A 19,301-nucleotide genomic window follows, 5' to 3' on the forward strand; every position below is an offset into this window, starting at 1 on the left:
ATTTATTTATTTAAAAAGCACATTAAAGCTGAGATACAACCTGACATGACAATACAACACTTACTATCACAATCATCAGCACTTTTAATAGTTTACTTAACAGACTTATATGCTGTTGTTCTATTGGAGTTTTCATTCCAAAATGGCCGTCGCGCCCTCCAGTGGCTGTTTCCCAAATTACACTCGTGTCGCCTCTTGGTCATTCTAAGCTCTTTGGTATTAGCCTCGGTGTACTTCAAACTTAAAACTAGCGCACAGGCAACTTGGCATTTTGCAGCAGTTTCGTTTCATTCCGTGCAACAGAAATGCGGCTTAGAGAAGACTTTACGATTAATAAACTGTGACGAATTAAAGCGCAGTTAATATTAAAATCGGCTAATTGTTGCATCCCTATTAACGATATCAGTGCATTGAACAAAAAGCCTTTTCAACAAACATGTTTTCGGCTGCCCGCACCACTCGCTTATGATGACTCGCGCTCTGTGCAGCCTTTAACTGCAGCTCATTTTCACTTGCCACTTCATAACCATAGCAGCTGTTTGTCGACTGAACTAAATTTATTTTTGATGTACTGGTCACACTGTTTGGAGGGCCGGAACAAAGTGACTCGGGGGCCGCCAATTGAAGAGCCCTGTTCTAAAGCATCAAATTAGTTTTGTGTTGTCGTTTTAGTTAGCAAGGGATTCATGCTTCAAGCAGTGGACTTCTACATTCTGATTGCTTGCCGCCAAACCACGGCTCCCATTGAAAACGAAAGACTTCCGGCTACTTTGACGCTCTCGTTGTAAAAGCTACACCTCCCTTTCTTCATGTGTTCAATACTTTTTCACTGTGTCATTTCATGTTAATACACATAACTGTAATGTAATTAGTTTAGTTTTCTTTGCATGCAGGTGTTTCTTTGGTTGTTATTAACATCTTAGAAGATTTTCAAGTCTACGGCACCTTTAGAAATATTCTGAGAAAAATAGTGACGTGTTCAATACTTATTTTCCCCCACTGTATATACCCCATAAAAGTCCTTCCGGAACTGAACATTTCACTCACACTTTATTTACATTAAAATGTCATTTACATCAAGCTGTCATTTCAAAACTGTTGACCGTTTTAAACAGTCATGCTCAAAGAACTTTATTACATTTAGCGGAACTCTACACTGAATATTCAAATGTGGTTTCTGAAATATTGATCAAATTAAATATTTGTCATTTGACATTATGTGAGATTGAAATTCAAGATTTTTAAATTAAGGATTTCTTTATTTTTTTCATTCCATTTTTGAAACCAGCAAGGTACAATTGCTGAAATAACACCATAAATTTTCAATTTAAGCACTTTCTAGAACATATGTTTGTTTTTATGTACTTTCCAGGCCTTGAATTCATGTATGTTTGAAATCAAGTACTTTCAAGAATCCTGGGTTTTCTGTCTGAAATGATTTATTCAAGCCCTGCCTTTCCGAGAGCCTACTCTTCTGTGATTGGTCTACGGGCTTGTGACAATAACTTTGTTATGACAGAAATAACTACGATGGCATTACATTGTCTACTGGTGATGGGTTGTTTTTAGATGATTTATTAATTTTAAAAAAATCTTTTGTATGACTCGAGAACGATGAGTTTTCTCAGGGAATGATTGTTCATTTGCGCATGCGCACATTTGTGCAGGTGGAGTAGAAGATTAGTACCTTTTTTTGAGTCTTCTATCGGGTTTGAGTCGTTTGTTCATCACGTGAAAGATGGAAGCCAATCATATAAATTTAGAGCCGAAAAAAGATGTGATCCGTTCATCTGTCGAGCACTTGGTCTGAGTCTTTTGTTCATCACGTGAAAGGCAGAAGCCAATCATATGCATTTAGAGCAAGAAAAAGATTTGATCCGTTCATCTCTCGAGTCCTTGGTTTGAGCCGTTCGTTCATCCCATGAAAAACAGAAGCAAATCATATGAAAAAGATTTGATCTGTTCATTTCTCACATCTCTCTTTACCTGCCATCACATGATGAACGAATGACTCAAAAACCAGAAGACTCAAAAGGTGAACTTTATTTGGTGTAATTGTAGATGTCATTGGAAGCAACTCGTAACATTTTAATAATATTTTGGCAAATCGAACGAAATGACTCTAAAAAAGATTTGTTCACCTCGCTGAACTAGACTCAAAGGTCTGAGTTAGCAATATAATCCGAACTTCCCATCACTATTGCCTACAAAACAGTGGCTATTTCCCAACACTATTGCCTACAAAACGGTGGCTATTTCCCATCACCATTGCCTACAAAACGGTGGCTATTTGTGCAAGAAAGACAAAATGGAATTACTGACGACTCATTTCAGGAAATTCAGAATCAGGATGTTGCTGTTGGTTTTTTTGGGAGACAAAAACTCCATTTATCGAGCACTTTGATCTTTGATATTTTGCAAACCTTTTACATTTACAAACAGAGATATTACATACAGGATGAAAGCACAACAGTGGCATTTTAAACGGCACATAAACACACATTCCAAGCTTTTTGGCAGCCTTTTTATTTTTTGTTTATCTTTCTTTTTATCAAACTGTTCTGGTGGAATGATTTCTTTTGTAATGTGGCAGCAAAAAATGTTTAAAAAGAGGAAAAAATAAAGCACTGCGAGTAAAATCAAGTCCTTCACGACGAACAAAAAACAATAATAATCAGCATATGACTTATAGAACAAATATTCCACAAATCTGTACTTGCGGGCTTTTAGTATAGTTTCTTTGTCTTATTATTTTATTTATTTATACTGAATTAAAGCATTCTGGCTTCCACCCAAGCCACATCTCATTTGAAATGTGTTTATATTCCATGTTTATATTCATCCATTCCGGTTTGGAGGCTCAGACTGACATGTGTGGAAAGATGAGATGCAAAAAAGCAGGAAACGCAAGCGCTTTTAAACAACGTATAAAAAATTATGCAAAAAAACAAACAAAAAAAGGCAAGCTCTGAGGTAAAACAGACTTCTGGCATAAAGGCACTGTGAAATAGAAGAAAGACTTCCTCATGTATTTCACCGGCTACTGGAAATGAAAATAGGATGAGGATATGATCTCTAAGTGCCAATTATTGCTTTTTGGTTTAGGATTTTGCAGAATCAACAGGGCCAAAAAGTCCTGTGAATAATTTCCATTATATTTGTTGTGTTTTTTATACTAATACTGATTATTATCATCATATTTTTAGCAGGAAGTACTTCATCATCAAATCAAAAATCCATAATGGGGGAGAATATGAAGACATATGAGGTCAGAGGAGGCTGAAGATCTTATGAATCAAAAAGAGGTGAGTTGTATAGAGAAGGCCAGCCTCCCCAAAATTAAGAAAACCAAGCAAAGTAAAAGATGTAGAGAGAGAGAAAGAGAGAGCGAGAAGAAAAGAACGCGCTTGCAAACGTAACTTGTGATGTTTGTCAAGTCCACCTCTTTAAGAGTAGATTTGGTCAGATTGAATGAGGATGGTCCCATGGAGGTGTTTGTACTCTTCTTCAGTCTTTTTATCGGTAGAGCTCATTGGTTATGATATCTTGCAGTTTCTCTCGGAGGTCTCTGAAGCTTGGCCGCACCACAGCATCCAGAGTCCAGCACTGCTTCATGATGTCGTACACCACTGGAGGACAGCCGTCGGGGGAGTCCATCTTATAACCCTTCTCTACACGCGGGACCACTTCCTTTAGAGGCTGGAAGAAGAGAAAGAGAGACAATGACTCAGGATAAAACAAAACAAAATGTGCTTAAGGAGACAACGGTGCCCTCTACTGGTAGGAATCTGAAATTATACTGAAGTAAAACATAACATTTGAAAAATTGATGTATTTGTTAATAACTAAAAAATTAATGAGATAAAACTAATGTAACAGAGTTCCCACGCTTTCCTGAACAACAGCTTTAAGGACCTCTGTAATTTATGCCTTAGCATATGTAGTGCCATGAAAGCCCTTAATGTACTTTAAAGTCCCTATGAAATCAAAACTAACCATATGATTTTGTTAGCTCAATTGATTGTTTTGGGATGGACAATTCATCTGTGCATGTCATTATGAGAAAAAAAATTGTTTGCCCTTCTAATCTTTTATCGAAATCTGAAAATGCACTTCCTGTTTGTTTTATTCTCAGATTACGTATATCTTAGCAACTGGGCGTAGCTAACATATTTAACCACGCTGGTTCAACTCAGATATAAAAACAAACAGAAATGGTGAGGAGGAGGAATCTGTTAGGTTGTAATAACTCTCCCTAAATACTTTTCCCCATCTTTCTAAATGAAATGCCTACTTTACTACATCCAATCAGCTCACAGTAGAAAAAAAAACAAGCCACGCCCACTGTTTTCTCATTTAATATTCAGTTTCTCTAGGAACTGCATCACAATATGGAGAAAAACAAACAAACAAACAAAAACGGTTGCAGCTTCCAGTTCATGTGGGCATTAACAGTTCACTTAATACTTACAAGTCATTTTCAAACACTTTTCAAACATTTTAAAAAGTCATGGTCAAAGAAATTTAATCAGATTTGTTGATTTCAATGCTGGTAATATTCAAATGCGGTTTCAGAAATATTTATCAAATGTGCATTATTTGTCAGTGTTATTGTACAAGGTTTAAATGTAAGATTCTTAGTTAAAGAATTTCTCTTTTTTTTTTTTTTTTTATAGCACAATTGTTGAAACCATAAACAAATTTCAATTAAAATTTAATCCAAGCACTTTTAAGGACCTGTGTATAAGCAGCTAGCTCTCTGCAACTTTCACATGGTCGCCCACTGAAGCTAAGCAGGACTGAGTACCTGGTCAGTACATGGATGGAAGACCACATGGGAAAACTAGGTTGCTGTTGGTAGTGGTGTTAGTGAGGCCAGCAGGGGGCACTCAAACTGCGGTCTGTGTGGGTCCTAACGCCCCAGTATATTGATAGGGATTCTATACTGCTTGGTGATCGCCATCTTTTGGATGAGACATTAAACTGAGATCCCCATATCATAATTGGTTTCATCACTCTGTTTCCTCTCTGCCAGGTGGATGCTGCACATTGGTGGTGGATGAGGAGATTCCACCCCGAAAATGTGTAAAGCGTTTGGGTGTCCAGAAAAGTGCTATATAAATGTAAGCAATAATTAATTTTATAAGTATTTTACAGGCCTTGAACCCATACTGTATGTCTGAAACTCAAGAAGGGTCGGAACTCTGAATATAATAAAATTGCCAACACTTGTACCAACTGGTGGACTATTACCTGCCTATTGTTTAAATACTGGCTGTTTATATGTAAAGTACATATTCTGCATGATCTTATTCGACATCAAGAATTCTAGCTATCACCTAAATCCAAATACTCTATCAAACAGCAAATTAGAAGTTTATTGAGGCAAACATCATAGTTATTAGTTTGTTAATAGCAAGAATAATTTATGAGCTAAATATATTATGACTAGGGCTGCACAATATATCGTCTCAGCATTGATACTGCAATGTGCACATCCGCAATAGTCACATTGCAGGATATGCAACGTAAAGTTATGATTATAGCTGACCAGGAGAAACAGTTTAGAACACATGAGCATTGTGAAGTTATTGCAGAGTTTAACCATAATGGAGTGAAATTTTAGAATTTGCACATTTTTAAGTGCTGAAAGATTTCAAAGTATTCAGGCACATATAGTTTTCTTTAATAAATAATACTTTTTAAATTTTTTATACAGTAAAGACTTGCAGTGTTATTTTACATTTGATTATTCAAATTCTGTTCTTGGATACGATGCAAATGCCCTGAAAACCATAAAACACTTATCACACTTCTGCCTTTGCTCTTTTGTATTCATCAATGCTTGTATTTCACATTTTATTACATTTTTATGCGTAAAAAACTTCCCTACAAAATATTCCCAATTAAATTGAATAAATTCTTTCCAAATAGCAATTTTCAAGTCCTCTGGTGAAATTGTAGATACAGTATATCACAATATTTTTTGCACAAAAAGTGAACATCGCAATGTCTGATTTTTCAATATCGTAAAGCCCTAAAAATGACACATTTAATAATCTTTTGTTTAAAGACTGAAAAATTAATTAAAAAAAACGTATTATTATACAAACTATTTTATTTATTTTATGATTTTTAATAAAAGTATAATAATAATAATAACTATAAATTAACTATTAATTAATACATCCTATTTAGAGATTAGTAAAACTATTCAATCACCAGTATCAGCTACAAGTGAACATTCAGGAAAATGTGTTTCGGATTTGAAGGGACTTACAATTCTTGGATATGGTACCCGACCAAAAGAATAGATCTCCCACAGTAAGATCCCATAACTCCATACATCCGACTTAGTGGAAAATTTCTGTTTCAGAAAGACGTGCAGATTAATAAAAGGATATTTTCAACTAGATTCCACCATTAAAACAAACCATTTACAAAGCACACCTTCTCTCGTAAGGCCTCAGGTGAAGTCCACTTAACAGGGAGTTTGGCTGTATCTTGAGTAGACGAGGCTTCCTTGGTGAGGCCGAAATCACTGACTTTAGCTATGTTGTCCTCTGACACAAGAACATTACGAGCGGCAAGGTCCCGGTGCACAAAGTTATTGGCCTCAAGATATTCCATTGCCTTGCACACATCCCTAGGAGAAAATGTAAATAGATAGATAGATAGATAGATAGATAGATAGATAGATAGATAGATAGATAGATAGATAGATAGATAGATAGATAGATAGATAGATAGATAGATAGATAGATAGATAGATAGATAGATAGATAGATAGATAGATAGATAAAGTAAAAAAGAAATAAATTAATAAATTAATTAATTAATAAAAAATATGGTTATTATAGAATATAGTTTTTATAATAACTTTTATAATTTTATAAAAAAAATATATTATATTTTATTATGCTTCAAAGTCTGAAGTTATGCTATTGTGTCATGGCTTAAAAATAATAATAAAGAAACTCACATTGAGAAATTGATCAAACGATCTCCACCGATAACAGTACGACCTCTGGAGCGCAGATAGTCCACAAGACTACCCTGAAAAAGGCATACCAACAACACTTAAGTACACTCTACACTTTTTATATGGCTATTAAACATGCCTCTAGCTATTCTCGATGGTAACAGATGGAAGTCGCTGACCTTGGCCATGTACTCAGTGACGATGTAAAGGCTGCCCTTTTCTTCCACGATCACCCCCAGCAGCTGCACCAGGTTATTATGCCGTAATTGACTGTAAAAGTGCAGCGCATGAATATGAATATTTTGCAATGACTCTAAATATAACTAGGATTCTAATTGGTCAGTTAGATGAACGCACGTCATGACTGAAGCCTCTGCAACGAAGGCCTGTGCTGTGGCATCATGTTTGATACACTTCACCGCTACTTTCTTTCCTCTGTAGTCTCCAACCATCACATCTAAGAACAAATAAACAAAGAGAATAATTAAGTCTGAATGAATTAATGACTCCTTGTGTAGTTCATATTATTATTATAATATTCTGTATGCATTGAATTTTTTTTAAGATAATTGGATCCTGGGCCAAATTAAAGGCCAATCATTCCAGTAGTGGTCACTTGGCATGCTTTGTAGAGCATTTTTTCTATCACATTATAGAAAACATCATTAATTAGGTCAAATCTGAAAATCTTATTGTAACATTTCTAATTTTTGTACATTTGGTGATATAGTCTTTAAAACATTTATTTTATTAGCAATCTAAACATTTGGTTAGCCATTTAAAATTATATTTAAAAAAAAAAAAACTGATGAATATTTTGCGGATAGCCTGTAAAAAAGCCAAAACCAAAAATGGTTGCAACTCTAAATGCCTCAAATTAGTGACTGGTTTGACATTATTTATGAAAACTACAATATGGAGAGGTAATGAATCATTGTTTACAGACTGAGGAGTTTAATGAGACATGGAGAAAATCAGTAGAATGTATTCACCCATTAAGACCAGACTTAACATAGGATTTATAATCAGAAAGATGTGCATTTTTATTATGTTTATTTTGTGTATAATTTTCTTGTAATGAGAGAAAACAAAAGAAAGATAGTGAGAAGAACAATACCTAATAAAAAAATAAAAATAAATAAAAATGTACATTTAAGATGCTGAAAATACCATCCTCACAGTTTCATACGTATATAGCTTAGGGGGAAGAGGGGTAGACTGGGTGCCACAATGTGTGTTAAGAAAAGTACACAATTGAATTGCAATTGAAAAGCAACAAATCACGTTAAACTGTTTTCTTTTTGATGACATACAAAACAATTATGAGAGTATTGTTTTGATTGTCCTCATGATGTCCTTGAATTATTAATGTACAGGACATTCCGTAACTATTAATGTACAGTACATTCTGTAACTATTAATGTACAGGACATTCTGTAACTATTAATGTACAGTACATTCCGTAATTATTAAAAATGTTTATGGTATTTTATAATTTCTTTCAACTTCTGGATTCCGATGATTGATTGTTTTGTGTATATAATGTGGAAACCCCTATTTACCACAGGTGTCAATTCCAGTTTCTGGAGGGCCGGAGCTCTGCACAGTTTAGTTTCAACCCTAACTGAACACACCTGATCAAACTAATTAAGTTCCTTAGGCTTGTTTGAGACCTACAGGTAAGTGTGTTAAAGCAGGGTTGGAACTAAACTGTGTAGAGCTACAGCCCTCCAGGAACTGGAATTGACACCTGTGCGTATATACCATACATATGTATGTAAATTTGGAAACTGCAATAAAAAAATATAAAATGAAAACAAAAAACAAAAAAACGCTTATATTAATATGCAAAATATACACAATATTTTCTTTAGAATATAAGTGATAAAAAGTGACATTCATTTGACAATAATGCATCAAATGTGAGAGATAGCAACATTAGGGTTAGTGATATGATTCATTTTTGGTTAGCAATAGTATATATGGTATGTAAAATAAAAATATTTAGTACAGTGCAGTTCTTATGTTAAAAATTGTATACAGTGCTCAGCATATATAAGTACAGCCCTAACAGATCTCTCTTCTAAATGGATTTTTTCTACAGGATGCTTTACAATAATATATTTGTGCATATACATTAGATTAGTTAGTTCCAAAGTCAAAACTACAGCTAATTTAACAAAATAACTTGAGATCAAGGTCCAAAAATGTGTACACCCAAATTAAAAAGTTGGAGGGAAATATTAAATACAACTTTAATAAACAGGGGGGAAAAACTCAAGAGAAACATAAAAAAATATATAATTTAGTTGCAATTTTGTAGTTTGCAAATTTATTTTTGCAATTACTCGCATGAATTTAAATGTACTGTATTATTATCATCTTGTGATTGTTAAAGACTTTTATTAAAGATTAATGTTTGGTGACCAAACTATTATTTTAATGGATAAAACTGTTTAACAAAAATGTTATGTTTAAATGAACCAAAGATTATTGGATACATTCACTGAGAAATTAATAAATAAAAATTAATTTTCAAAAGGTGGTATACCGATTTATGCACAACAGTATATGTATATAGTAAAAAAAAAAAATAATTTTCTCAAAGCAAACACACGTACCTCCAAACTCTCCCTTTCCAATAGTCTGGATAAGCTTCAGTTCTTTTCTATTCAAAGCCCAGCCACCTGCGGGGAAAGAAAATTGGGTACTAATTTAGCCATGCAGGAATTAAATCCTCTGTTGCTCTTCAGTATTAATAATGTAACTTAATAATAAACAAGATTGAAAATCAGATCAGTAAAACTATTTAAAGAATATACGGGTTTACATTTTTTAAATTCAGCATTAACTACAACATAAACCCAAAAATAGATAATATTTTGAATTTATAGAGAAATAAATGGCACAATTTAGAGGTGGATATTCTTTAGTAGCATGAAACTTTTTTAAAATAAAATATATTTAATTTTTAAAAATGTTAAATGGAATGTTCAGATAAAAATTCCCATCATTTACTCGCACTCAAGTGGTTCCAAATTTTTATGAGGTCTTGCTTCTGAGAACACAAAGCTAAATATTCTGAAGAATGTTGGGATGTTATAAAGCATGTCATTGAAATCCATAGTAGAAACCAAAATATACTATTGAATATAATATATAGGGGTGTAACATGAAGGGGTGTAAATTGTAGAACCTCAGAGGCATAACTTGAAATTTTAGAGAGCCATATTTCAAAACTAACTAACCCAACCATCATAGTTAATAATGTCTACACCTTACTCAACCCTTAACCTAACCATTAAAGTTATTAACATCTACACCTTCCCCAACCCTAAAGCCAACCATCACAGTCTTACAGCGGTAAGTCGGGAAGGTTTTTTATACTTTACAAGCTCCCCATTGTACAGTTACAGTATTTGCAACCATAGGTGGCAAACTGTCATGATATTACAGAGGAAGAAGGCAGCGAGTTGCGTGGTGGAGTTCCCCAACGTTTTTCAGTACATCACCATTTAAAACGCAGGTTTGAAACAAGTCGAGTAAATTATGACAGATTTTTCACTTTGGATGAACTATACCTCTAAGAAGTCAAGTCGTCTTTGATGATAACCAGTACAATTACCTTTCTGGAACAAGGAGCACCAGAAGGTTAAACCTGTACAAACATGTAAACAAATGTGTGAATACACTCAAGGAAGGTCTTACTTCTGGAGAACTCATCCTGGGCTGCCACAGTCCCCTCCATGATTTTAGGTTTGATGAGTCGCGTACAGAGTCCATCTGCATCTTTAGTGTAGTGCTGTTGAAAAACAAACATACACAAGCCGACCAAAAGTAAGCTCATTTACCAAAAAAAAAAAACTAGCATGACAGTAATGGAAATTAAAAGAAAACCATCAAATGTTTATGAAAGGGTATTAACATGCTAGAATAAACTTAAACAAATGACCAATTTACTGAATAATGCAACTCGATATGCAAATAAATGCAGGTTTTATGTAACTAGAGAAGGAAAACACACCTTGAATGTGCAGTTTGATTGAATAAAATGAATAAATAAGATAGTCTCCAGCAGAGGTCGCTGTTGTTTACATATAAACCACCGAATCCTGCGTTTCGCCTCCTCACAATAGACAAGTCCACACAGGCGAGGACATTCTTATCATTTCAGTGATGAAAAACGTGTTTTTGATTTCATGTCTGGACGCTAGAAGCGTGAGGTCAGACGATGTGATAATATTGTAGGACGATTGTAATGCATCGATTATGCTGTTGAAATGATCTGGAACCTGTGCCCGTTTCCTCTTTGTCACTTCCTCGTTATCAACTGTTCCAGGAACTGGAGTGCGTGTGTCTGTGTGCGAGTGCGCCGATATTACATGCGCGCTCAAAATAACAACACATTTGCATGAGTACAGTCACACAAACACTTCAGTAATTCTGCAACGCACTGATACTTTCAAATACAAAAGGTTCTCACTGTAACACCATCTTTTTCAGCCATTTACTTTCATACATGAGAAATAGCACAGATTTGATGTTAATAATTTTGTTATGTGATTCATTCCTGAGATGGTAAAGCTGAAATTATTCCATTTCATCACATAATCTTTCATTTATAAAGATATGCTGATCTAATGCTTAAGAAGCATTTCTTATTAGTAATATCACATTCAACTAAAATAAAAATTACCCTAAAAGCAAAATAAAACTAATGTCATAACATGCTATTATATGAAATTGACAGCTAAAATATAAAAACAAATCTATTGTATACAGGGTCCACTGGTCTGATCGGGCCAGTGGTTCAGATTTCTACTTGCCCTGCCAAAATTTTCACTTGCCCCACCAACAAAAGAAAGGGAAGTTAATAACTATTTTTTTAGATACATATTTTAAATAATGTGTCAAAAATAAAGTCTGTGAATCTAGAATTTTAATACTTTTAAAAAATTGTAAATAAAAGTGTTTTGCAAACAGAAAAGAAAAGTATGGAAAATGTGGAGGTATTTTATTGCGGTTTGAAATTATTTAACAAAGGGTGGCTGACTTGTCAAACTGACGGCAAAAAACAAACAAACAAACAAAAAAACATCTGTAATATACAGTGCTCTGCTTAATTGAGTAAATCCCTTTTTTTTTTTAATTAATATTTTTATCTATTTCTCAGTGAATATAGGCAATGTGTGTTTGTGATTCAGATTTATTAAACAGATATATTTATTAAAATAATAATAAATTATTTTTGATTTGAGGGCGAATTGCCCTCAAATCAAAATCTCGATTAAATGAACATTTCAACTTGATTACGATTAATAAACGATTATTTTATTTTTTTGACCTCACGATTCACTAACAGGTTTTGTACAGTAAATATGCTCACATATCACAAGTGAGAGATTTTTACAATACAATTTTTACTTAATTTAAAAATAATTGAAGGAAACACACACTATCTACGATTATTTATTAAACATCTTTGAACAACTAAAATGAAAACACACATTGCCTGAAATCGACAGTCCCTTTATTCTTAAAAAAATGGGAAAACAAATAACTTTTGAAAACAAAACTAATTATGTTCAACGTTTTCAAAAGTAGAAAATATAATTTTCAATGTAAATAATTTTATGTAATAGAAAATATGCCATCTCAAAGCATATCTGGCACAGCTTCCATTCATCGTCAATGTAATGCAAATGTGCAATGTGTAGTTTTTTTTTCGCGACCACGCAAAGGCTGCGCCGGAACATAACCATGCGTTTGATGCAGGTGTATAAAACAGCTTTAACAGAGCGGCTCATGTGACTTCACACATGGAAGGGTATGTAATTGAAAAAAATTGACCTGCAAAAATTAGATTGATTACAGGTTCTGAATGTCGATTTTGATTAATCATCCTGAATAAAATACTTTTATAACATCATATACATCTTTACAGTCACTACCAATAATTTTAGTTCATTCTTGCAGAGTAAAAGTATTTCTTTTATCATTTATTTTAGAAAAAAATAATAATAAATGTGCAATGATAAACACTAATCAAATGACAGCTGAAAATATCAATTTGGGGATTTTATTTAATTTATCTCGAGCAGTTTTCCAATGAATTTTATCAAGCGGAATGTGGGAAGAATATCTTCTGTGGCAATGTAATCACTCTGAACATAAAGACTTATTGTAGCCCTGTCCACTTCTCAGGAAAGAGCACAACTGTTCAGTTGAGTATATAAGGGTGGGAGAAAGAGAGAGCGACTGTAGCCAAAATTACACTGAAGAATGTGTGGAATTCCGTAATAGAAAGGGTGAGGAGAGACTTGAGGAACCCATAGTGCCTCTAAAGTGACCACTAAAACTGTCCAGACCCCAATCTAGGAGAACTAGAGCACATCCGTTATCAACACTTAACCGAGAACGCATCACTGGTTAATCACACTGAGCGGCCCTTATAAAGCCAATAGACAGCTGAATAAAAATAAAAAGATATGTAAAACTATACAAAGTACAGCCATTTACATCTCGCATCTATGTAAATCAGCCCATTTTAAGCCTGCCTTTTGATTAGCGGTGCTCACTGTGCTTTGTGTTACAGCCTTGAATGTTTGTGAAGTGCTATAAGTATCACTTTTTTAAGGCTTTTTAAGGTGATCATGTAATAGCCATAATAGATTCCTTTAATTTAAATGAAAAGAAGGACTCAAGCCACTTTCCAACACTCTGATCTTAACAGCAGCTTTGTAAACAAGAATAAACAGCTTCTACTTTTGCTGAGAGGGTGTGTTATTTAAAGACAAGCATGCATCATTTAAATGTATTTTAAGAAAAGGGAAATCTCAATATTATGAAATACAGCTGTGTTTTATTAAGCAGAACTTTATGGTGTAAAGAAACTCAAATATGCTGATCTCCTTGTAAAGGTCCGGTTCCTAAAATATAAATATAGGGTGCTTTCACACCTGCCTTATTTAGTTGGATTGAATCGCACTAGAGTTCGTTTCCTCTTTTGGTACGGTTTGTTTGGGCAGGTGAGAATGCAGCAATTGTACTCGAGTGCGCACCAAAAGCGGACCAAATAAGCGTACCGAGACCTGCTTGAAGAGGTGGTCTCGGTAGCGCACCCTGGAGCGGTTCGTTTGTGGTGAGAATATGATCCGTACTAAAACAGGTCCAACCGCAAAAAGTACTGCACGTTTTGGACTAATTCAGCTGCTGTAGGCCGATGCGCTGTGCATTATGGGTTATGGAGGAAAAATATTTGTTGACAGCGCTTTACCAACAGAGAGAGGGGAAAACATTACCTAATGGATCGTTGGTAATATTTCCGCAAGATGAGCATGTCGCAGTTTAGCTAAATTAATTCACGGCTCCTCCTGAAGTGACAAGTGATGCATTAAACATTGTTTTCCAGCCACGGCCGCGCTTCATTTTCGTAATGTAGTTTGTCTAAAGCAGAGATACAATCTGCCAGCACAGTCGTCCCTCCAGAGTTAAAGGTTTTGTTTACCTGCGGGAGTTCACTGGCATTTTCCCGCATGTGAATTCTGACCAATCAATAAGCAGTTTAGGAAATATGTTTAACAACATCTGGCCAATAAGAGATGTGGATTTTGTCAGGTGACTGCATTGTCGTTCGTTTCAACTGGTTCGGACCAAAGCCAGCAGTGTGGTGTGAAAACGACCCAAAGACGGCAGAAAATGCAACAATGTATCATTTATTGCCCTTGGTCCGGACCAAATGAAGCGAACTACAGATGTGAAAGCACCCATAGCTATATATACCTTTTCAGTTACAAAAACCCAGTGTTACTATGAAAAAAGCTAAACAAAAATGAACAAATAATTGGCAAAAATTTTCTGAAAAATGAAGGCATGCTCCAATTGATTGGACTGAGATTGAATTAACCGATATTCGCATTTTATGAATTGATCTGTATTTTATCACTTCAATCTCACAAAAGTATTGCAGATTGTTTACAAGTTTAAAAGCAGAGAAATACGCACAAGAATTACAGTGGTGTGAAAAAGCATTTGTTTTTTTAACTGACTTTTTTTTTTGCAGGTTTGTCACACTTTATAATTTCAGATCATCTTGAATTAAAATTAGTCAAAGATTATACGTAAACACATCATGCAGTTTTGAAATACATTTTTTATTATTAAGGGAAAACTAAATCCCAAACTAAATAACCCTGTGTGAAAGTGTTTGCTGAAGGACAATGATCCAAAGCCCACAAGTAAGTCCAAAACAAAATGAAGACTTTGGAGTGGCCTAGTCAAAGTCCTGACCTGAAACAATTTTGAGCTTTTGTTAGCTCATTCCATCTTCTGGGTTGACCCTATGTTGATGACTGGGTGAGATCACATCCACGGACCCACAGCACGCAGTATTTAGCCGTTTATGAAGGGTTGTAAGGGTTTGTTTCCATGATCCACGGGGTTTAGTTGCATTTTTTCCCCACAATCCTGTCAGGGCCGATACAGCAAAGCTGTTTGTGTGCAGCAAGCATTTTTTTGGGGAGAGCTGTACAAGAATTGGGGAATGGCAGACTGGGTCCTTTACCAGTGGACTTTGTTCACATTTAGACACATCGCCGTGCTGCTGTGTTCGCCTAAATCCTACAGATTACCATAAGGGCTAATGGTTGAAACCGAAAGTGGGGTGTGTCATGGCCCTTTAAAAACACTTGATTTTAGTTATTGCTGCCAAATAGTTATTATTTACTAAACCTTTTTCCACAAATGCCTATTTTACATTTAATTTTCCCTTAGTAATAAAAACCTTTATTTAAAAACTGAATGTGTTTACTTGTGTTATCTCTGACTAATATTGAAATTAGTTTAATAATCTGAAACAATAAAAGGTGACAAACATGCAAAAAATGTCCTTCCACTGTGTACATCAGCAGTGTGACAACACTTGAGGAAGTATATGAAGCATGGAGGACGTCAATGATTCGAGACACTAGACAGGAGAGATCCTTGTGCTTGCATACTTGCACAGCTGTCTACATATGTGGTGAGCAATGGCCTCTTTGTTGCATCCATTGCAGATCTACTGTATTTAGCTGCTTTGACAAGCAACACACAATGTCTAGTGTCTCACACAGTCATCCCACCTCCCTGACTCATGCAAATTAGAGACAATATCCTGGAAATCATGGACCAAGAAAAAGAACGAGAAAGAGGAAAGATAGAGAGAGGCACGTTTATGTACTATACTAGCAGTAAACATTTATGTCCTGTGTCATCCGTAACAGGCTTCCATCCATCTTTCCCTCACAGATCTCACACACTGTCAGTGGAGCTGCGGTAAGGCTTTCTGGGACTATGAGCATATAATATGTCAGGAATTTTCCAAACTATTTAATTCCATCACTCTTTCATTTAGATAAAGATGCGTGTATCAATAGTTGGACATGAACAAACCATTTGAAAGGACTTGCATTTATTTAGGCCTATTTACATATAACTCCTGAAAGTTTTGTGCAGTTACATAATAGGTTCATAAAAAAAATTGCTGAAAATTCTAGAAATTTTTCAAAAATTGAGGTTGGATGATAAATCGATTTTATTGATTAACTCTTAGATTAAACTGATTTGTTTCAATGAACATCTGTTTTCATTCTAAAGGCTGATTTATACTTTTGCCTGGCACCAGGTGACGGACCTCCACTGACTGCGCGCTCACCTCACGTAACAACACTAGGCTTATGTACTTGACACGTTTGACATTGTGATATTCTTTAAAATGACAGGGGGCAGCCGAAAGAAACAGAGCATAAAATCAGACAAATAAACAGAAATAGGAAGTTTACGGAACTACGTCAAATCATTAATATTGTTTATTATTTTTATAAATTATTGAAATGAATATAAAGATTTTTATAACCATTCAAGATTTTTAAAATCAAACTTTGATGCATCATTTGCTTTTGTTCATATCTCGGACAATTCTACCTATTAAAGTTAAATATCAATGACAAGAGAGCATTGCTTGCTCCACAAATATAGTTTTATTATGCCAAGAATAAAAGCCAAAAAAAAGCACACTTATTATTCTTTTTTAGTAAGTTTATTATTATTTTTTTTAAATAAATTTAGCCCATTCCACAATTCACACATTACCATCTGACTTTGTGTCCTCATATGCTAAAAAGGCAATAATGGTCCAACTTGCCGGATCATTATCACCAATAAAGCCTAGAAAAACAGTGCATCAATATATTGTAACCGTTATTCTTTTCCAGTTATCAAATTTATAATGTTCCTCATTTTAGTTTTGGAACTATTAAATTGTTTTAAATTCAGAAGTGTAATATATACATCAGTGTTAAACCTATGAATGGTGGAAAAACATTCTTTAATTGTTTATTAAAACCACATGGGTCTCCACTTTTGCCATGGCCTCTCTTTTTGGTTTTAACAAACTTATCCCTCAAGTTTTCAAACATTTAAAAAAAAACTTTCTTTTCTACTGCTGTTGCAATTTCTAGCCAAGAATTATTGGTCATCTGGTTATCCCTATGATCACGCATAGACAAATAATAAAGATTTCTGTACAGTCATATCCATTTCAGGCAAAATCTCTTCAAAGTGAGTCATATTCAGCTTAAATCAAATATGGCGCCAATCGAACTGTTCGCTGGATTCTCAAAAAAGTCTGTGCGCTCCACCAGTCGAAATGAGGTCGCACGCACCCAAAGCAAACTTCTGCAAACTCTGCGATGATGTCACATCTGCCATGCGCACTTAATCGTACTAGCGAATGCGTAGAGTATAAATCAGGTGTAGCACATGCAATGCTCCGCTCTGTGCTTCCATAGTTCCCAATCATTTGCCATAGTAACAACATGGCAGCGAGTTTGGAAGAACTCAGAGAAACATTGAGCTCTTTGAAGTAAAAAAAAACAACAACAAAAACATGGTCACATAAGCACACCCTCCAACACTTGCTCAGTGCAGCAGTTTAACAGATGCAGTGGCCCGATGTAAATAAAATGTAACCCACTAGCTTTGCACGAGTAGTTCATATGAACTGACCTAGGGGAAAATAAAAATGAATAATCCTCTGAATGTAGGTTCATGTTGAAATAAACAGTAATAATATATAATAAATAATAATAAAAAATATCTTAAAAGCCCCCTTTTCTACTTTACTGTAATTTTATAAAATACTTTAATTATTATAATTATTATTATTATTATTATTTTTATTGCAACCTGGTGTATGCACACAGACTTTTAATTTCAGTCAGCCAGCCCCAGGGCTTCCGGTGAATTGTCATCCCATCAACAATTTTATGCACTCGCACAAATGTTTTAAAATATATTTTGAGGTCGCATAGATTTCAGGCTCATATGCAACCAAAATGGAATCAATGATAATCTTTCTTGTTATGAAAATACTCCAAAACAGTTTAGTATTTCATCTGCTACCAATACTTTACCATTGCTTCTGTTCTGCAAAATTAGCATGTTATATCAGGTTAATAACAGAATGCTCCTAGACACATTTTGAGGTCGCATAGATTAAATTTCAGGTGCATATGCGATCAAAACGGTATCAATGGCAATCATAATTGTTATGAAAATGCAACAAAACAGTGTAGTATTTCATCTGCTACCATCACTTTACCCTTGCTTCTGTTCTGTGAAATTAGAATGCTATATAAGGTTTATAACAGAATAGACCTTCGTTCCTAAACAACACCCGCAAAACATTTAGCTTCATTTCACAGCTCTTGTTTAGCAGTGTCATTTCCTTCAACAGGCCTGGACTGAACCTTTGACCCCAAAGCACAAGGTGTGCGTGCATAAAATAGTTTCCTGGAGTCTATCGTAAATGCTTGCTCCATCCCTGTGGCCAGTGCGTCTGATGTGGACTGACTTCCTGTTTGGGCTATTTTTGGCTCAGTGTGTGGCGGCGATCGGTTTGAAAATGTTGACGGAGGCGGTAAGAGATTCACAGGAAGAAGCTTGATGGTTTTACAACCCGCCGGGCTAACTCTGGAGTATGCTTGTGCTGAATGAATATATAAATACACAAACACGGATATATATATATATATATATATATATATGGTTTGTTTTTGTGTGCACTCGAAACTGTTATAATCTAGCTATAATAACACCTCGCTGTAGTGTTAACAATTGTTTTCTTAGAAATTTTTCACCAAAAAAAATCAGAATATTAATTAAATAAAAATCAAAAAAACTACCAAACGTCCTGTAAGCATATAGGAAACAAGTGAAAATGAAAGCATGAAAAAAGCATATAAAAAAAAAAGAGGCTTCAAAGTTTACTCTATTTGATACC

At 34.7% G+C, this 19,301-nt stretch overlaps 1 protein-coding gene across 1 annotated transcript in view; it reads right to left on the minus strand.

Moving 5' to 3' along the window:
• Positions 1-1,031: 1,031 nt before the first annotated feature.
• csk (C-terminal Src kinase) overlaps positions 1,032-19,301 on the minus strand; it is a 75,749-nt gene continuing 57,479 nt past the window's right edge. The window contains 10 exon segments of the mRNA NM_001077599.2: positions 1,032-1,627; positions 1,657-2,238; positions 2,273-3,699; positions 6,281-6,367; positions 6,451-6,646; positions 6,983-7,056; positions 7,162-7,252; positions 7,340-7,439; positions 9,604-9,669; positions 10,691-10,784. Coding sequence (NP_001071067.1) covers positions 3,517-3,699; positions 6,281-6,367; positions 6,451-6,646; positions 6,983-7,056; positions 7,162-7,252; positions 7,340-7,439; positions 9,604-9,669; positions 10,691-10,784 — 891 coding nt within the window. The 3' untranslated portion in view covers positions 1,032-1,627; positions 1,657-2,238; positions 2,273-3,516.

Source organism: Danio rerio, chromosome 25 (genome assembly GCF_052040795.2).
Source record: "Danio rerio strain M-AB ecotype USA chromosome 25, GRCz13ab, whole genome shotgun sequence".
Lineage (NCBI taxonomy): Eukaryota > Metazoa > Chordata > Actinopteri > Cypriniformes > Danionidae > Danio > Danio rerio.